An 18,722-nucleotide genomic window follows, 5' to 3' on the forward strand; every position below is an offset into this window, starting at 1 on the left:
ACGTCATATGACGCAAAAGTCTGAAGGTAAAGACAGGTACGACACTTGCTCCGGCGACGAATGCTCCAGAGACATTTGCTCGGACGGTCCTTCGACGGCAATTCATTCCGACGGTTTGATAATTGATCTGGTGAAATTATATCAGACGAAATTTGTTTAGAAGATGAGACAATTTCAAGGGTGAAAAATGCCCTCCTCACAATTTCTCTGGTGGGAAAAAAAAAAATCTTCCTGGACTTCTCCTAAGAATTATACATGTTTTTGTTTCTTGTTCTTAGTTATTGCATATTGACTCTTTTTAAATTACTTTTGAAAGATCAGATGGAGAATCCTTGATAAAGATAACGAACAAATGAAACGAAATAACAAAAATACACAATTAAACAAGGAAACCCACATTTTCTTCTTCTCACAATATCATTAACTCAAATTACGCTTTCACATATTGATCCAAGTCTCTAGAACTTTCCTGAAAGTGACACAATAGATTGAAGGTCAATGTTTCAAGAAAAAATGTTAGATCATATTTTCTTGATATCAATAATTGGTATTGCAGGAATGTAATCTTCGTATTTTGTATACTCCTTTACTCATAATCCTGTATATTGCATTGTTATAAGCTGCGTAACGTGATAATTCAATCTTGTCACATTCCCCCCATTATTGTTCGTCGTTGGATATTCAAACTGTGTGCTTGTCAAGCTTTTGTTTCAGGACATTATTCGTAACGGTTTGGAAAAGGCTATACGATATAGCGCACGTATATCGAATTATTGTAGATAATTTCCTCTTCTTTCCATTCCTCTCTTTTTTCCTTTCTTTCTTCCTTTTCCTATTCTTTTCCCTTCCTCCCCTCTTTTCCTTTCGTTCTCCCTTTTCCTCTTCTTCCTTCCCCCTTTTTTTCTTCCCTTTTCCTTTTCTTCCTGTCCCTTTTCCTTTCACTTTCCCTTTTCCTCTTCTTCCTTCCCCTTTCTCCCTTTCCTTTTTCCATTCTTTCCTCTCCCTTCATTTTCCCGGTGAAAACCTTCAGGGGGGCAGTGTGCCCCCCCCCCCCCCACTGTCCCATGGCTGTTACGCCACTGAGGCTACGCTAGTGGGCTAGACTGTTGAAATTAATGAGAATCAGAGTTCAAAAGTTCAACAACTTTTTTTTTTTTTTTACCAGAATATATCATAGTTCTAAACTGTCATAAATGAATATACTTTTTTTTGTTACCAGAATATATCATAGTCTAAACTGTCATAAATGTATATCTATAATGTATCTAAATGGCCTTAAATTATTCGAATCGATAGGGCCTAAATGCAAATTTTGTTTTTTACATGTTCAGATCTACTGAAGAAAGTGTTTGTCATTTTGCATTTAAATTTTATTTTTGTGATTGCACGTCATACGTTACCTCTGTCGCTGTACGTCTCTGATAACCGTGGCTAATGGTCCGATGTTCTCGCGTACCTCGTTGGGTGCGGCCAGTAGCTGGTTTGCAACGACCTGAAGGGTTGGCGCGGAATTAACATCATGGGCAGTCGTCCCCCGGACCTGCAATATACCGGCGCGCACCGGCGTTGGTTCGTGGTTGTGTCCTACTTGGTCATCAGGGTTCCCGTACGCCGGTGGGCCATTAGTGGTGATCGCCCCACTGCAGTGGGCACTCCTTTGTTTCTTGCACTGCCATCTTATTCGACTGTCTTGCAGGTTTCTCTTACGAACGTAAACATGCCCCTCAAACGATATTTTCACTCCACCTCGATTACTGTCAAAGACTTCCATTTTGGTCTAATTCGACTGCAACATTGATAAGATACATGCATATGCATGTGCCTTTTAAAAATCAAGACCGAAACCACGTGCTTGACTACAAGAAAAGGAACAATTACTGTTCCCAGGGTTGTCAATCTATTTTTAGATAAGGTGGGGTTTAAAAAAACCCAAGAAATTCCAAACTACATTCTAATTCATTCCAGTCTATACTACTAATGATGGTGGTGGTGATGATAATGATAATAAGAATAGTCATGTTAATAGAAATAATTAAAAAATGAGAAATTGGACAATAATGATAATGATAATAATATCGTTAAAGGGTGTGTACAGTTCTGGTCGAGGTGAGGATTTAGCTAATTTTCAACGTTTTGCGAGATATTCAGAAACCACTCTATGAGATGTCAAAGAGCATGCAATTCTAAGGGGTATCAAAAGTTTATTTAATGAAAATCGGTTATGAAATGGCTGAGATATCCAAAAACAAGGTGAAGCAAAGAGATCCTAATAAGAGGCATGGCCTGTAGTCTTTTATTATTATCACTTTTTGGGATATCTCAGCCATTTGAAAACCAATTTTCATCAAATAAACGTTGAATCCTTCTTGAAATTACATGCTCTTTCATATTTCATAAGAGGTTTCTCATTATCTCATCTAGGAATGTTCAAAACATGAATCTCCACCTCGACCAGTACTGTACAGTCCCTTTAACAATAATGATTTTAAGACTGTTTATGAACGAGCACGTGCCTAAAAATATCATAGACACGTGCTTGTATACATGGTAAGATAGTGTTCATTCTATCTTTCTTTTTTCTCTTTCTTTCTTTCTCTTATTTTCTTTTTCTCTTTCTTTCCTCTTCATTTCTTTTTTCATTCATTTTCTTTCTTTCTCTCTCTCTTTCCCTTCCTTCCTCCCCTTCTTTCTTCATTCATTTTTTACTTTCTTTCCTTCTTTCTTTCTTTCTTTATTTCTTTCTTTCATTCTTAGTTTCTTTCTTCTTCCTTTCTTTCTTTTCTCTGACTCTGAATTCCTTCTTTCTTTTCACTCATTCTTTCTTTTCTTTTTTTTTCTATTTTTTTTTTCTTTCTTTCTTTAATTCTTTCTTTCTTTGTATTCATTCATTCTTTCTCTTTTTCTTTATGTTCTTTCTTTCCGGTATTTTTCTTTTATTCAGACTCACTTTCTCTGCGTCTTTCTACAGAAAGAACTGTTTTTTTTTTTCAGACTTACGGTGGGCCCTCTTGATAAACAAAATAAGGAGAAATCTGTAGTTTTTTAATGACTATCTAATAATCATTATTTGAAGACGTCTCATACTTTCATTCCCTAAATATGTTATTCTGTTTCCTGAATTGTTTTCATCTCGACCGAACTTGTACAGTTTTATTCTATAGACTTTTTGCTTTCGATCATACCTAGTTACCATGTGGCGTCACAGCGGGGAGGGGGCAGGGGCTAGACTGCCCCTAATGAATTTCAAAAATTCACACGGGAAAATAAAAGGAAAGGAAAGAAGAGAGAAAGGGGAAGGGAAAGGGAAAAGAAAGAAGAGGAAAACTGAAGGACAAAATGAGAAAGAAGAAAGGGAAAATATTTTTCTCAAGGAAAATGTAATATAAAAGGAAAGAGAAAAGAAAAAAAGCTAGAGTCCTTTTTACTCATCCATCAGGGTTGCCGCACGCTGAGTGTCCATGACTGGCTATGGCTCCATTGCAATTGCTACAACTCCTTCGCTTCTTTGCCATAAATACTCTTTTTCGGAATGAAGCGTGTCGTCAACAAATTACAAAAATGCGTTCAGCAGAAGCAAAACATATGCGAGAAACACAGTCCAAAGAATGCAAAGCAAAAGTTCTCCTCAAATTGGGATGTTGTTTGACTGTTTGTTAGTTACAAGACCATTTCAAAATTTCTTTCAGGATCCAAAGTTGATTTGAATTAGAGACGACACAAAACATGTCGATAGAAATTGTTCTGGTCAACGATCCTGCAACTGAAAGAGATCACCTAATAACCTCACTGAGCTAACCCTAAACAACAACAACCCTTTGTGATATCTCTCTTTCATGCTAAGAGCAGGAGTACATTGAAAAAAAATAGCCAGCGACAAGGGTATTTGTTTAAAGCGTACACGCAATCCAAAACATCCCTAACGGGCTTTTTGTTTTGTTTGTTTACTGGTTTGTTTTTTTATTATGTATGGGTGCAGGGCGGCGGCAAGGCGCCCCCTTTGATTTTGCTTTAAAAAAAAGAGAGAAAGAAAAAAAACTAGAGAAACAAAAAGAAAAGGGAAAGGAGAAGAGAAAGATCGAGGATTAAAAAAAAAAAAAAGATTGCCCCTGATTATAAACCTATATGTGGGTCTAAAATTTACATTATTTCCTAGTGCGAAAAAGAATACGTGGATATGGATTTGTTATTGGGTTTCGGGGGGGGGATGTTAAAACATGGCCAGAAGAAATCTACGATTTTATTTCAGTAGTTAATCATCATGATACCCCACTTATTACTTTGATAACACTATAATTGATTTAGCAAGTGTTACAGTTGGCGGAATTATGTTAATGGTAATGTTTCATAGATATGTATTTTCTGATTTTGCTATTCATGTATTTGTTATTTTGTCAATTGTGAAAGTCATATTAGTTTGTTATTTTGAAAATTGTGAAAGTCATATTATTTAGTTATTTCCTCAATTGTGAAAGTCGTATACTATTTGTCAAAAATTTATTGTAATCCTTTTCGTTTGGATCAGATCAATAAACTCAATTGAATTGAATTGAATTGAACACATGGGCGCCGGAGCGGGAGACAGAGTGGGCCCTTGCCCTCCCCCCCCCCCCCCCCCAAGAATTTTTCTTCGGGGGAACGAATGTGCCCCGGAAGGTTAAGAAATAATCAAAAAATCAATTAATTCAAGACAAAATTAAACAATAAGGCACTTTTCTTGTCTAAAACTTGTCAATAATATAACTGAAAATTGCGAAATTTTCGCCCCTGCTGGACGGGGCGCTTAAAATTAATGTATTTCAATTTTAATTTAATTTTTATTCCAACGCTGACGGTGTCGTGTTTGATGTTCTTAACTTTCATTTGTCGCCGGAGCATTTGTCTCCGGAGCAAATGTCGTACCTGTCTGTACCTTCAGACCTTAATTTTCATCAAATGTCCTTCGAGCAATTGTCATCGGAGCAAATGTTGCTGGAGCAAATATCGCCGGAGCATTTTTTGGCGGAGCATTTGTCGGCGGAGCAAATTTCGGTGGAGCAATTGTCGCACAGAGCAAATGTCGCGGAGCATTTGTCACATTTTTCGGAGCAATTGTCGTCGGAGCAAATGTCATGGAACTAGCGCGCGACGCACTTGTAACAACTGATTGAGTGCGCACTGCTAGTGTAAATATTGTGACGTCAGGCCGTGCATGTTAGTGAGAAATTAATACACGCACACGTGACTCATTTCAGTGCTTCCAATTGGCTACACTCTTGAACCAGGGATGCCAAGTTCAAAACATTTTTATGAGTGAGATTTTCATGACTCGGCATCGCTCGGCATCTCTGCGCGCGAATGTGCCAGCGAGCGAGGGTGTGGGAGGGGTTTTTCGAGATCGTGAGACGGCCCCTACGCCAGTAAATAAAAGGGGAAACCGTAGACGATTCGGATGAGGTTTGGATCTGATTTATTGCCGTGGCCGAGACAATCGACTACGGCATGCCAATTGTGTACAAACGTAGATTACTACATACACTGTATATAACACAACCAATACTGGCGTGACTTCTTCTTTCTTCCTCTGTTCTCTGACAGCTTAATCATTACTTTCCATTCAACAATCAATCATATGTTTATACAACCTCAAAATTTGCCTCTGTTACAAACACTCTAAAAAACGGAAACTAATCACTAAGTAAAACCACAACTGAACAATTAGCATATCACCCAAACAAAACTCTATCGCTGTCAACAAACAATTGATAACCTTATGCATAAACACATTGATCGTACAGACTATCAATGTCCAACAAAAATCTTTACCATTTAACCTCTACATGCATGTACACTGTATATCGACACACAAATATAACTTGACTTGCTTTATGATTTTCACAAAAAAACACAAAATCATCATATTCATGTAAACTACACTGTATATGCATCAAACTTACCAACATCATATTGTTCCTAGATTTCTGATAACAACTGAACACAAATCACATTTCACAACAATCTCACTATTGTGTACTGTATCCCAATATCTTCTCTTCCCCCATTAATTAGTTAACTACACTAACATGACACTAATAAAGCATAACAAAATTGAAAAAAACCCATACATGTATATATGATAATCAGATACATAAACTATACACGGCCATCTGAATAAAACATGAAATTCTTCACTAAGTTGAGCACGTACAATGTACATGGTACTCATAAAAACATATCTGTACATGTATATGGATTGTAACATTAAACCAGTGCAGACGTGGAAAACACTCTTTTGTTTTCATGAATCGTCCTGCTCAATAATAATGGATAAACAATCCAGACAACCACACTATGTAAATATACATACCGGTAAATATGTTTAAGCTATACATACATGTATGTGTGCCAATCTTATGGGAAAAATAAACACGACTGTGCTAATACGGGGTATAAGCATGATAACACTGCAAATCTGTAATACTGTACTGGAAACATACAATGTAGGATACAGTCGTACGAGTCTAGTTTACATGTGTACCATGGACAGTAATCAGGTAGCAGGGAAGGTTGCCACCATTTATCAACATTAGTACAAAAAACAACAAGAAAACTTATCAGAATTTTGATGTGCCATGCTTCCAAAACAACATAGTAATAAATGTGTATACGACTGTTTATTATGTACTGGAAAGGGCGAACAGAAAAATACAAAAGTGTACTGTCTTTAAAAAACTATACATACCAGTACATTCCACTCCTGTGACCTATACATTAGGTCAGTAAACAATCTATGACTGTCAGTAAAAATAAATGACAAATAATATAAATTTTAGGCTAACTAAATACGACATCAACATAAGATATTTGTATGTACTTGCACAGACTGCAAAACAATATTATCAGATAGTGTGTGATCCAAAATGAAACTCTGGAGAAATGATAAACATTAAAATAGCTAAAAGGCTTGTGCATTGCCATACACAGTCAACCGTATGTTGACATCAACCTTGCCAAAAATCGTACATATCCAGTCTATCTACATGTCCGATTAAATACAGGTATAAATGAAATACAGTATAGTACATACACTGTAGCTGCCATACTACTGTAGGAACAGTAAAAACAAAAAGGCACCATATTCCTACCCGATAGCCAAAATGGTAATAACTACAAAAACACACATCGCATCCTTAATCCAAAGGCCAAAAACCTTTCCTTGACAAAGATTCAGATCTCAAAAAATCACAACAGAAACTGTAAGAAAAAACGGATTAACAAAATTATCAAAACATCAAATGATACCCAAAGAATTTCACAAAACGTAAGATTCACTATCGCAATGACAAAAAGGTGGGTACCGGTATACAAACTACAATACATACAGCTGATGCATGTGGAAAAATGTGAATCACAAAAACACACACATAACATTGTGCACCTATATACACACTACAAAACAAGGGTACAAAATACAACTTAAGTGATCACTTAACCTGGAGGAGATAGGGGCATGGGAGGACCACGGGTTATCGCTGATGGGCGGGAGGAGTCAGGGGGTGCTGAGGGATGGGGAATCCAGAGCACGCAGGGGAATAGGACATCCATGATACCTACATCAGCGAAGCAATGGGTAGGAGCTTGGGGATCATCAGATGAATGTTCAGTGGGGATCATCTGGTAGAATGCACGCGAAACTCCATCATCGGGAGAGGGGGAGGGATCTCCTTTGGACCACAAACAGGACAGGCACGGGCCGTTGTGCCGTGGTGGGGCCTTCCAGGTTGGGTGTGTGTCACGATCGGCGATGCCAACGTCATTCATAGGGGGGCGGAGGCGAACAGCATTGTTGTAGGCGGTAGAACCCTCTGGGTGGATCTTGGGGACCATGTTGAAGACCATCATGAACTGGTGTTCACTGTCTCGCGGCGTGCAAGAGGGAGAGGCATCAGCAGGAGTGAGGTATTTGCCAGGAGGAGAACCTGTAGAAGATGGTACTTCACCCTGGACTGGCTGATGGGCAAATGTCGCGGTTGTCTCCTCCACACAGGCGGAACCATGGCTAGCACAAAGTCGGTCGATGCCAAATACACGTATGTCCATGTGGGTTGACACCTTGGGTAGAGGGACATGGTCTGTGACAGGAAGAGCGTCCTCACCTGACTGACTGGGAAGAAGCTTGGAGAAACCTTTAGGTAAGGTAGCTTCCACAAACTGGTACTGCTCATTGTGACTTTGAGGATCACTGTAGGTATTACACGAATTGTCAATGGGCGTGTAGTGACCTTGGTTGTTTATAGGCTGTGAGTGTATGTGTGAATTCACTTGTGGTTGGTGTGAAGTGTCTGTGAATGTATTGTCAATGTCAGCGTGAGGGTTTGTATTGCCCATGAAAATGTTTGTGCTAGACTCAGTGAAGAGAGTAACAGAGCTAGGCTCAGTGAAGGGAGGAACAGAGCTCGGCTCAGCGGAGGGAGGACCAGAGCTGGGCTCAGTGGGGCGAGGACCAGAGCTGGGCTCAGTAGAGGGAGGAACAGAGCGAGGCTCAGTGAAGAGAGGACCAGAGCGAGGCTCAGTAGAGGGAGGACCAGAGCTGGGCTCAGTAGAGGGAGGAACAGAGCGAGGCTCAGTGAAGAGAGGACCAAAGCGAGGCTCAGTGAAGGGAGGAACTGAGCTGTGCTCAATGAAGGGAGGAACAGAGCTGGGCTCAGTGGAAGGAATGGCCATATTGGGACTCTCAACATCACCACAGACTTCAATGCCAACCGCACCTGCAGGATCAAAAGTCCATGAATCACTGTCAGAATTTGTCCCATATTTCTGTTCACACTCAAACCAAACGCCTTTGTCCACAGCAGTGATCTCATTCTGTCCATCATCATAATTCAGTAACACACACTCTATTTCTTCATCTTCAGTATTCCACATCTCACATTCAAACCCTGGATCTTGCACTTTTGCCTCTTTCACCATTAAGCCTACAGCAACACCTTCAGGCTGTATGTTGTGTGGCTTACACTCTGCTTCAGCATCCTCTGTACTTTCCATCTCACACTCAAACTCAAACTCATTGTAATCATGCGCACGTATCTCCTTCTCCATTACACTGACATGAACGGCTTGTGCGTGATGAGTGTTACGTGAATCATAGCCAGCGGATCGATCGCTGAGACTATAAGTGTACATAGTATCATCTCCAAACATAATCTGACCTTTCGAGGGACGAACAGCAATATCATTTTGCTCCATGAAATCTGCACCTGCGAGCACATCTACACCGTCATTCATCACATGATCATCCACAACGAAACCATTAAACATCAAGTCACACTCATAGTGGTACAATGTACACGAAACAATACCAACAATATCAACCTCTGGAAGATCACCCGAGTGAACAATGGGTGCATCAATGTAATCCTCATATCCAGACCCATCGACAAGGATTTCTAAACCAAGCATATCAGCTGCAGTTTCACTGATCAGACTACAGACAGAGCCACTTCGAACTTCAACCTGTATCTGATTATCCTTCCCTTGCCCTGTAGCAGGGAAGTGTGGAGGTTCACGTTTTGTCGCGTCTGACAACGCGGATTGCTGGCCAAGGCCAACCTGCTGGCCCGCGGGACACCTCCGCTTGGGTGCCTCAGCGGCCGGGGCTGCCCGTCGTTGCATTGACGGGGAGCCGGTGGACCCGGCCACGGCGGCGCATCGCTTCGTTGATGCAACGTGCATATCACTACATGGGACTACACACTATAAATCGCCCAAATACTGTATACGTCACCCGAATTATCACTGTAAATTACAACAGAACGCCTACTCCTGCGTATATCAGGCGAGATTCTCCTTTCTCTTGGACTAGGGTAGAGCAAATTAGTGGCGTTAAATTCGCATCCAGCTGCCACCACGCCAGTAAATAAAAGGGGAAACCGTAGACGATTCGGATGAGGTTTGGATCTGATTTATTGCCGTGGCCGAGACAATCGACTACGGCATGCCAATTGTGTACAAACGTAGATTACTACATACACTGTATATAACACAACCAATACTGGCGCTAAATGCTTGAGTCTCACGCAGAATGCGTGAGACTTGGTAGCTCTGCTTGAACCCATTTTATAATGTATATTAGTGCGCGCTAAGTAAGTGCGCACAGCGCCCCTTCCATTATAGTAGAGTTCAGTGGTACACGCACACACACACACACACAAGTAGCCAGTTTTTTGGGGGGGTTTTTCTCTCTCTCTCCCTCCCTCTCTTTCTCTCTCTCTTTCCAGAAGCGGATCTAGAGGGGGGGGGGTTGCAACCCCCCCCCAAAAAAAAAATAAAAAATAAAAAAATCCGGGGACCATTTTTTTTTAAATCTTCTCTTTTTTTTTTAAACTTGTAATTTTATTTTTTTTTCTATTTATGGCAATAACCTCTATACCAAAAATAGTGGTGTTTTAGATGCAAGAAAACGCCATTTTCACACACAGATTTTCAAAAATTCTCCCTACTGTGGGAGGGGGGACACCCCCCTCCCACACCCTCCCCCCCCCCCCCCCTTGCTCGCTCCGCTCGCTCGGGCTCGGTCGCTACGCTCCCTCGCATACCGCCCCCAACCCCCTCCTTTATAACAAGCTAGATCCGCCCCTGCTTTCTTTCTTTTGTTTTTTTTTTTTTTTCTGGTCACTCCATTGGTATCATGACACTATAGGCCTGAAACAGGGAACCCACCTCCCCTGGTTGAAACGAACGGTCCAACCGAGTCCGCGAAACCTGGGGTTGAGGTTGTACTGATTTCCGATTCATGCATATTATGCATGCCGCCCACTACACTGTAGCTGTGTGTAGGTCACCGAACTACGGTGGTGTAGGTTGGTGTAGGTCAGTGATGCCGCCGCACCAGCGCGCACCTGCTATGCTGATCATGATTGGACCATCCACAGTGATGATAGTGGCGCGCCATATTGCGAAATACTAGTACATGAACGTAAACGTAGTGTAGCCATCGAACTAGTTCGGTATCTTCATCGCATGTGTCGTACCCGACGGACGTACAACGACGAGACCTCTCCATCCACGTCCCACTGGCACTGGTGTGGTTTGGTTAGTACAGCGCCTACTACTTAGTTATAGAACTAAAGCTAGTAGCCTAGCTCTAGCAAGGGGTTAGAATGAATGGGCTAGCGGTGCATAAGTTTCTACCATACACCGAGTAGGCCTACTAGTACAATGTTTGTTATCCTGTGACGCATGCATGCTGTACATACAGACCGAGAATAAAACCACGGCGTTATCAAGTCACCAGACACCACGCATCATACGAGTGACCCATTGAACACTAACTGCACAGGTGAGAGTCTCAAAATGTATCCTCAGACCTCGGCTTGCCCAACAGAGTAACACATGTTAGATCGGTAACGTTAGACAGAAACATTATTGAAAGTTACTAACCTTGAGTAGATCTAAACTTGATATTATTCTAACGTTAATCTAGAGTCTAGACCCGTAAAAATAGCCGTAATGTTAGAGTATTACCAGGGTGGTTAGAGATCTAATTAACATGGTAACAGTAGATAGGGCAATAGGGGCAAGCATGGTACCGGACGCATGGTATTACCGGACACGCACATTTTAGCGTACTAATGACATTCTGTACGCGCGAGACTTCGTAGATTAGCCTCACAGAACTTTGTGTGGACCGAAATTGCAAAAAACGCCACATAAAAATGTAAAAACACGAAAAAATTCACATTTTACCTCAAATTTATAGTTGAGTGACCCGCACCTCGAGATAGCTAATATCTATGGCATGCATGTTTGAATCACATTTCGCGACTGAAATTCTATGAAATCCCACTCACATACAGGAAAAATGCTGAAGATTCCAATAGAACCAAAAGTTCACTGATCGATATCGGAAATTTGTAGCTATCGTCCTCAAACGCGAACGATGCGGAATAGTTGTGCGCTAAGGGGCCCGCAACTCATCACCCGCGCGTGCAGCTCCCATAGACAAAGCATGTAAACTAGAAGTAGAGTCTAACCCACTGAACCAGTTGTCGATTTTTTCACAAGGTTTTATTCTGTGAACTGTTCGAAATGTTCCAAGACAGACATTTTACCGTAAAATACGAAATTTTAGCCTCATTTGCCAATTTTTTCTTTGTCATCCGCTCAGTGATAATGTGTAAGATGATTTGTGGGATAAATTGTGATTCTGGTGCAAGGATTAGGTGCGAAAGATGTCAATTATTTCATTGCGAAAATCGTGTCCGGTAATACAATGCGATTTTGCACCGCGCAAAAAGACAACTTTTGTAGAGGGTTATGTTTGAAGCACATTTTCTAAAAACTGAAGTGAACAATTGACATCAGTTGGCTGAATTCGTAATCTCCAGGAGTCTGTGAATAAGTGAAGTTATTTTCAGCCCAAATTTCATCCTCTGAGTACGGAATTCAAAGCCACGAAAGAAAGCGTCCGGTAATTGGATGTGCCACCCTACTAGTATTCTAACTTTGTTAAGTCTAACGTTAAACGTGTTACATTAGTAACGTTACTGATTAGAATATTTGTAAATGCCTTAAAATGAGCATATTCATAATACATGAACTTTACACTTAACAGTTACACAGCATATTTAGGCCTAATTTATTGATTTTTTTTTCACAGACAGAATGCCTATTAAACAGTTAATCATGTCGACATTTGAAGTAAAATTTATTATAGATTCTAGAATCTATGGAAGTTGTAGATAGTCTGGTCTAGTCTGTAATGGGTAAAATACTTGAGGATTTATGATGATCAATGCACACACGTGCACGTGCAGTAACGTTAGTTTCCAATTTATCCAGGTCAGTGAGGTAGGCCTAGTACCGCCTAGTAGTATGGGTGGCCCTACTACATATCGACCACCCTTATTGAAACCGACCGCGTATAATTCGCGCACTGAACACTTAGTAGGGTTGGACCTACTACTAATCGACCGCCTAATGTTTATTTGCTTGATAAGAATATTTAACACTGAAATTCACGTAAAAAACTTGACCTACGTGATTGAGAAAATCCAGCTCTATCAAATGCCGTTGTTCCCTTTTGGGCGAGTTTCAGATGCGTCCTACATGCTGGACCGGTGCTTCTTACGTTCGTCTTAAGTGCATTCCATGTGACAGGCGTGGATGGCGAGTGAGGGCTGACAACTTGGTGAAGGAATCCTTCTGAAGGAAGTTGATTTGCATAGATCCACAGGCAACTTACATACTTCAAGCGGGTCGACTGCTTGTGACTTGCGGCAGCTACGGGCCTCCTACTGGTGTTCTGCATGGACCTCTGCAGGCAATCCCCGCGACTCACTCGGAAAAAGTTTTGGTCACGCTCAAAACTTGGCTGTGGGTAAATCGGACTAGCGTGCTCACCTCCGGGCAACTATAGGTGAGATACATGGTAAGTACTGCCAGGTGCGGGCCAACTGTAGGGAGCTCCGGGTAGATTGTTTTTTTTCCCGCAAGTCACCCTTGCAAGGCTTCCTCAGGCACAGTTTGACAAGGCCTTGAACATGCTCAAACTGTTCCGGGTGAGTCGCGGAGGTTTGCCTGAGAGGTACATGCAGAACACAAGTAGGGGGCCCTTAGTGGCAGCACCTCGCAGGCAACTCCCATGCAGGTACTTCCCATTCCCCGTATGTCGCTTGTAACTGAAAATGGGTCGGTTTCGAAGCTTTCACTCAGGACTCACAGAATACGTGCAAATACCAGGTAAGTAGCATGCGTCTAGCAGGTAAGATGCAAGTACGGAACTCGCCAACATCCTTGTCCGCCTGCAGAAAATTCTCCTGTGTGCTGGCAAATCCCTACTCATTACAACCCGGCGTAGCTTACCTGGAAAGGTGTAGCAGGGCCCTTAGTTTGCAGGCACAAACCCTTTTTTGGTCGAAAAAAAAGTCTGCGCCAAGACGCACCACTGGCACTGTACGTCTCATAGGGCTTCCTGCAAGTGCCAGTGGTGCGTGTAGTAGTCTTGACGCACGCAGACTTTTTTACGTTTGTGCCAACTAATAATGATGAAAAGTGGCATGTAAAGTTTGATTGATACCACAATTTTATTGATACCAACTCCTCGTGGAACACCCCTGGAGAACCACATACTACCTGGGGTGTTCCTGGGGGTCCCATCTACCACCCTGTGTGATCAAACCTTTTCTGTGGGGTGGGTTGAACGAACTCCTTAATTAAGCCCCTTACAGGAATTAGCGCCTTGACTAAATACATTCCATGATATTCCACACTCTGAAATTACACATTTTCAGTATTTGGTCTTTGTGTGTGTGTGTATTATATGCATGCATGCATTTGTCTACAGGTGGTGATGCCATGGATGATGAACTTGATGAGGAGATGCTGCTCGCAGCTTGTGAGGAGTGGGAGAGTGAAGGAATGGATGGAACATCTTCAGCTAACTGGCCAGCTACATCCATCTCTAGTGCACATGATGCAGGACCTCCTCATGGAACACCCCTGGAGAAGCTGCCAGGGTTTGATGTCTCCACAGGACACATTTACATTTATCCCACCAACTATCCTGTGAGGGACTACCAATTCAACATAATCAGGCAGGCACTCTTCAAGAATACTCTGGTGACGCTGCCAACTGGTCTCGGCAAAACATTCATAGCTGCAGTGGTCATGTTCAACTTCTATCGGTGAGCTGCATGTCATTACATTGGCCAATGTGAGAGAATCAGAATAAAATGAGCAATTTTAGGCACTCTATTCTAATATTTTACCTATAAATGGAAAAGAGGAAAACAAAATGGCAAACATGTAAGAAGACTATGGAAAAGATCATACTGAGGTAAGATTATTATCAGATTACTTGCTTATCAATGTCAAATAAGATTTGAGCTTGTCACTGGGACAAGATAGGTAATGCGCAGGATCAAGGGAGATAGTGCATTAACCAAGGTAAAAACCAAAGTATTTTTCACAGAATATAGTATATTTGCAGGGATCTCTCCAGCATATATCACCCTTGTCGGCCCCGGCAAGCGTGAGCTTTGAAGAGACAATTACCAACAAACGTAAAACCTGCAGACAAGGGTGATACCACACATGAACTTGCGTGAACTTTAGTAAGCTGGACATTGGCAGTGACGCGAAAATAAATGCGTTCAAAGCATGTTGAGTGGCCATGGAATCTTTCATTGCTGCATAGGGAAAATTACTTTCACCTTCCGTTAAGTTCTCTGGAGTAAGCAAATGCAGATTTTTGTTTGGTAGTTTCAGTGAGTTATTTTAGACTGAAAAGCCATATGTTCCATTCGAGCCTTTTCACTTTCCATGGATTCCTAAAAGTCATTCGTGAATATTCTACATTTTTTGTATTTTCCTTCTCCTGGACGAAATTAGTAATTCTGTCATGATGGTCTTTCAAGTTCAATGTACATGACGCCCCAGGGCCCTGTTGCATAAATAACCTGAGAAAAACTCGGGTTAGAGGCGAGTGCCAACCTGAGTTTCATGGTTAGTCAATTTCTCTGGTTAAAAAAACTAAGGTTACGGTGTATCAGCTTTCTTTTATTCAAATAAACTTGGACGAGGATAAAATGCGGAAGTGCAAGTGATTTCCTCAGTTTTACGCTCTGCGCGCAGCTAGCAATCACTGCTACGCGCTGTCTAAATGTACAATGTACTGTAGTACATGACAGTATCGCGCTGCATGCTGTCGCTGCCACACAAACATATGTAACAGTTAGTAGTACGAGTAGCGGTATGTCTGCTAGCGAGCCTGCTAAAAGCTTCCCGATAGCCAATCTGTTTTTCGGAAATAAGTTATGAGTTATAGGGATTTATCTGTGATTCTGGTGCAATACGACATTATGGAAGCTGAGCTATCGACATGGATACGAAATTGCAAACACCTTACACATCTACAGGCACAGTAAGTACCTGTATGTAGATCTAACTCAACTGTTACGGCTACATCTAACCCCGGGGCGCTCCTTCACACAGATACTGTAACGTTAGCCCGACCAGACGCTGTTAATACGCTACGCGAATACAGTATGTACAGCGGCGACTGGGCTGTGTATAGTTACTGTAACGTTAGCTTCGTTTGGTTTTGGTTTCCGGTAACCCGACCGACCCGACCAAAAGGTGCCGTCCCGGTAAATTTTATCCTCATAGATGCGCTGCAACCATCGTACGGCCCCCTGTACTCATTGTTCGGCCCCATATGTCCGTGCATCGACATGCGCGACGTACCGCGCCGCGCGCTCGCCCTACCTATGTGAATGTATTAGCGCGCGTGATACGCATGGGCGAAACTATACATACTCTAGTACATCGCACTACGAGAGCGCGGTACTATCCATGTACTCGCACGCTGTGCGAGAGATTCAACGCATTCACAACACGTTGCAGTCGAACACTGGTGATACAGCAAATTCTGGCACGGGTGGCATGCAAAATATAAATCGCGTAAACGCTCAAGTTATCTCAGAAACGGCTGCAATCATGGCTGTAAGTGTACTTGCTGTATAGATTCAATGCAGATAAATGGACTAGTAACTTCAAAACTTGGAATGAAACGAGTCTATATGTGTTGCTGTGCAACTTTACTTACCTGTTACTTACCCGTTGAACTGCTTGTGCGAGTTGACCTGGGAGGGTTCGACAATGATTTCGGGGGGTCCGGCGATGTGGCCCACTGTTGTGCTCTTCCGAACACGTGTGGAGAAAGTTGCATAGTTTGACCGCGAAGTACCGTATAGCGTACCCGATACATTTTTATGCCTCCGCCACGAAGTGGTGCCGGAGGCATTATGTTTTCGGGTTGTCCGTCCGTCCGTACGTCTGTACGTCCGTACGTCCGTACGTACGTCCGTCCGCTTTCGTTTACGCGATAACTTGAGTAATATTTACTGGAATTTTACCAAACTTGGTCCAAGTATGAAGTATGATGGGGCAATTATTTGATTAGATTTTGGGTGAAATCGGCTGAAGGTCAAAGGTCAAAGGTCAAGGTCAAATCATGAAATTGTATCCGTTTACGCGATAACTCAAGACTGGATGGAGCAAATTTCACCAAACTTTGTTGGAGGATGATGTATGATGGGACAATTACTTGATTACTTTTTCAGTGAAATCGGACAGAGGTCAAAGGTCAACGATCAAGGTCAAATCCTAAAATTTATCTGTTTACGTGATAACTCAAAACTGGATGAAGCAGCTTTCACCAAACTTGGTCCAAGGATGATGTATGATGGGACAATTAGTTGAGTAGATTTTAGTGACATTGGCAAGAGGTCAAAGGTCAAAAGGTCAAGGTCAAATGCTACAAATGTTGCAATTTCCCCCATATCTATGCAATGCCCGAAGGTATTTTCTTGAAACTTGGTGTGGACATGTACTACTGCGTAAAGATTCTCCAGAGAGAGTTTCATGTCATAAGGTCAAAGGTCAAAAGGTCAAAGGTTAGGTGAAAATGTTGCAATATTACTTTTCTCTCAAATGCTTCAATGTATCTTCGTGGAACTTGGTACATATGCATGTACTGTCTGGCAGGGATTATCTAGGGAATTTAGGGGTCATGGGTCAATAGTCAGGGGTCAAAGTCAAGGTCAACTCCTCAAAATTTTACTATTTCCCTCATATACTAGTATATGCAATGCTTGCATTATTAGTTTCAGTTTTAGTTACCTAATGGGAGATTCTCCAGGAAATTTCCAGCCAGAAGGTCAAAGGTTAAGGGTCAAAGGCCAGGTTTCAATGCCCCCCCCCCCCAAAAAAAAAAAAAAAAAAAAAAATCCATTTTGTACCGTCATCACACTCTTTCTTTGTACCTTGGAAATTACTCATTGCATAAACTTTCCCAAAATTCCCAAAATATGTGTACCTGCACTCTTAGAAAATTATAGCAAACCCAGTCAAGACATTTCTGACAAACCTGTCATTTCAATATTTTGCCAGTTATGTGAAACTGTCATGGATCACACATTGTGAAGACATTGGCATCAGTCGCCATAGCGACATTTCTAGTTTTTAAAACTGAAACTTGATATATACATGTATTCCCTAATGGAGATTCTCTGAGAAATTTCCAGCCAGAAGGTCAAAGGTTAAGGGTCAAAGGTCAGGTTTGAATGTAAATATATATATATATTTTATACTGTAATTACACTCTTTCTTCATACCTTGAAAATTACTCAATGCATAAACTTATAAAAGGGTACGTCAGAAGTCAAGTAAAAGTTCTCAATTCCCCAAATACAGGTACCTGCACTCTTAGACAATTATAGCAAACCTAGTTCAAGGAAAGTGAACACTCAAGATATTTCTGACAAACCTGTCATTTCAATATTTTGTCAGTTTTGTGAAACTGTCATAACACATTGTGAAGACATTGTACCATACACCTATTGGGAGAATCATGCATTATGGCGGAGGCATCAGTCGCCATAGCGACATTTCTAGTTTACACAATGCAATGCATGTGTGTACGGTATAGAATGCATTTAGATGACTGTGTGTGCATTGCAATATTGTGCGACTTGCATACAATCCTGTAACGTATACTGCAGAGCTAGGTCTATTATACGATACGGTACATGTATGAAAGATACCGATACGTACCACACAGACATACATAAACGTACATGGTACGCTCCGTAATTTTTCTGTGGTACAAACACATTACACACGTACACGTTCACATTGCAACAGAAACCAAATTTTTCTATAGAAAGGGTAAAAATTTTTCGAAA

The 18,722-nt window shown here is 41.6% G+C and overlaps 2 protein-coding genes across 4 annotated transcripts in view; one reads left to right on the forward strand and one right to left on the reverse strand.

The window, feature by feature from the left end:
* Positions 1-7,464: 7,464 nt before the first annotated feature.
* LOC140232451 (uncharacterized) lies at positions 7,465-9,920 on the reverse strand. Its single transcript, XM_072312583.1, has one exon. The coding sequence runs from the start codon at positions 9,706-9,708 to the stop codon at positions 7,465-7,467; it is 2,244 nt and encodes a 747-aa protein (XP_072168684.1). The 5' UTR covers positions 9,709-9,920.
* A 1,267-nt stretch (positions 9,921-11,187) lies between these two features.
* Positions 11,188-18,722, forward strand: part of LOC140235642 (Fanconi anemia group M protein homolog) — a 387,390-nt gene continuing 379,855 nt past the window's right edge. For all 3 annotated transcript variants that reach the window (XM_072315655.1, XM_072315669.1, XM_072315661.1), the window contains exons 1-2: positions 11,188-11,314; positions 14,321-14,660. In XM_072315655.1, coding sequence (XP_072171756.1) covers positions 14,332-14,660 — 329 coding nt within the window. In that variant the 5' untranslated portion in view covers positions 11,188-11,314; positions 14,321-14,331. The remainder of the gene's footprint in view (positions 11,315-14,320; positions 14,661-18,722) is intronic.

Source organism: Diadema setosum, chromosome 1 (genome assembly GCF_964275005.1).
Source record: "Diadema setosum chromosome 1, eeDiaSeto1, whole genome shotgun sequence".
Lineage (NCBI taxonomy): Eukaryota > Metazoa > Echinodermata > Echinoidea > Diadematoida > Diadematidae > Diadema > Diadema setosum.

Coding starts and splice junctions, on each gene's coding strand:
- LOC140232451 (XM_072312583.1), bottom strand. CDS start 9,708: ATGCACGTTGCATCAACGAAGCGATGCGCCGCCGTGGCCGGGTCCACC.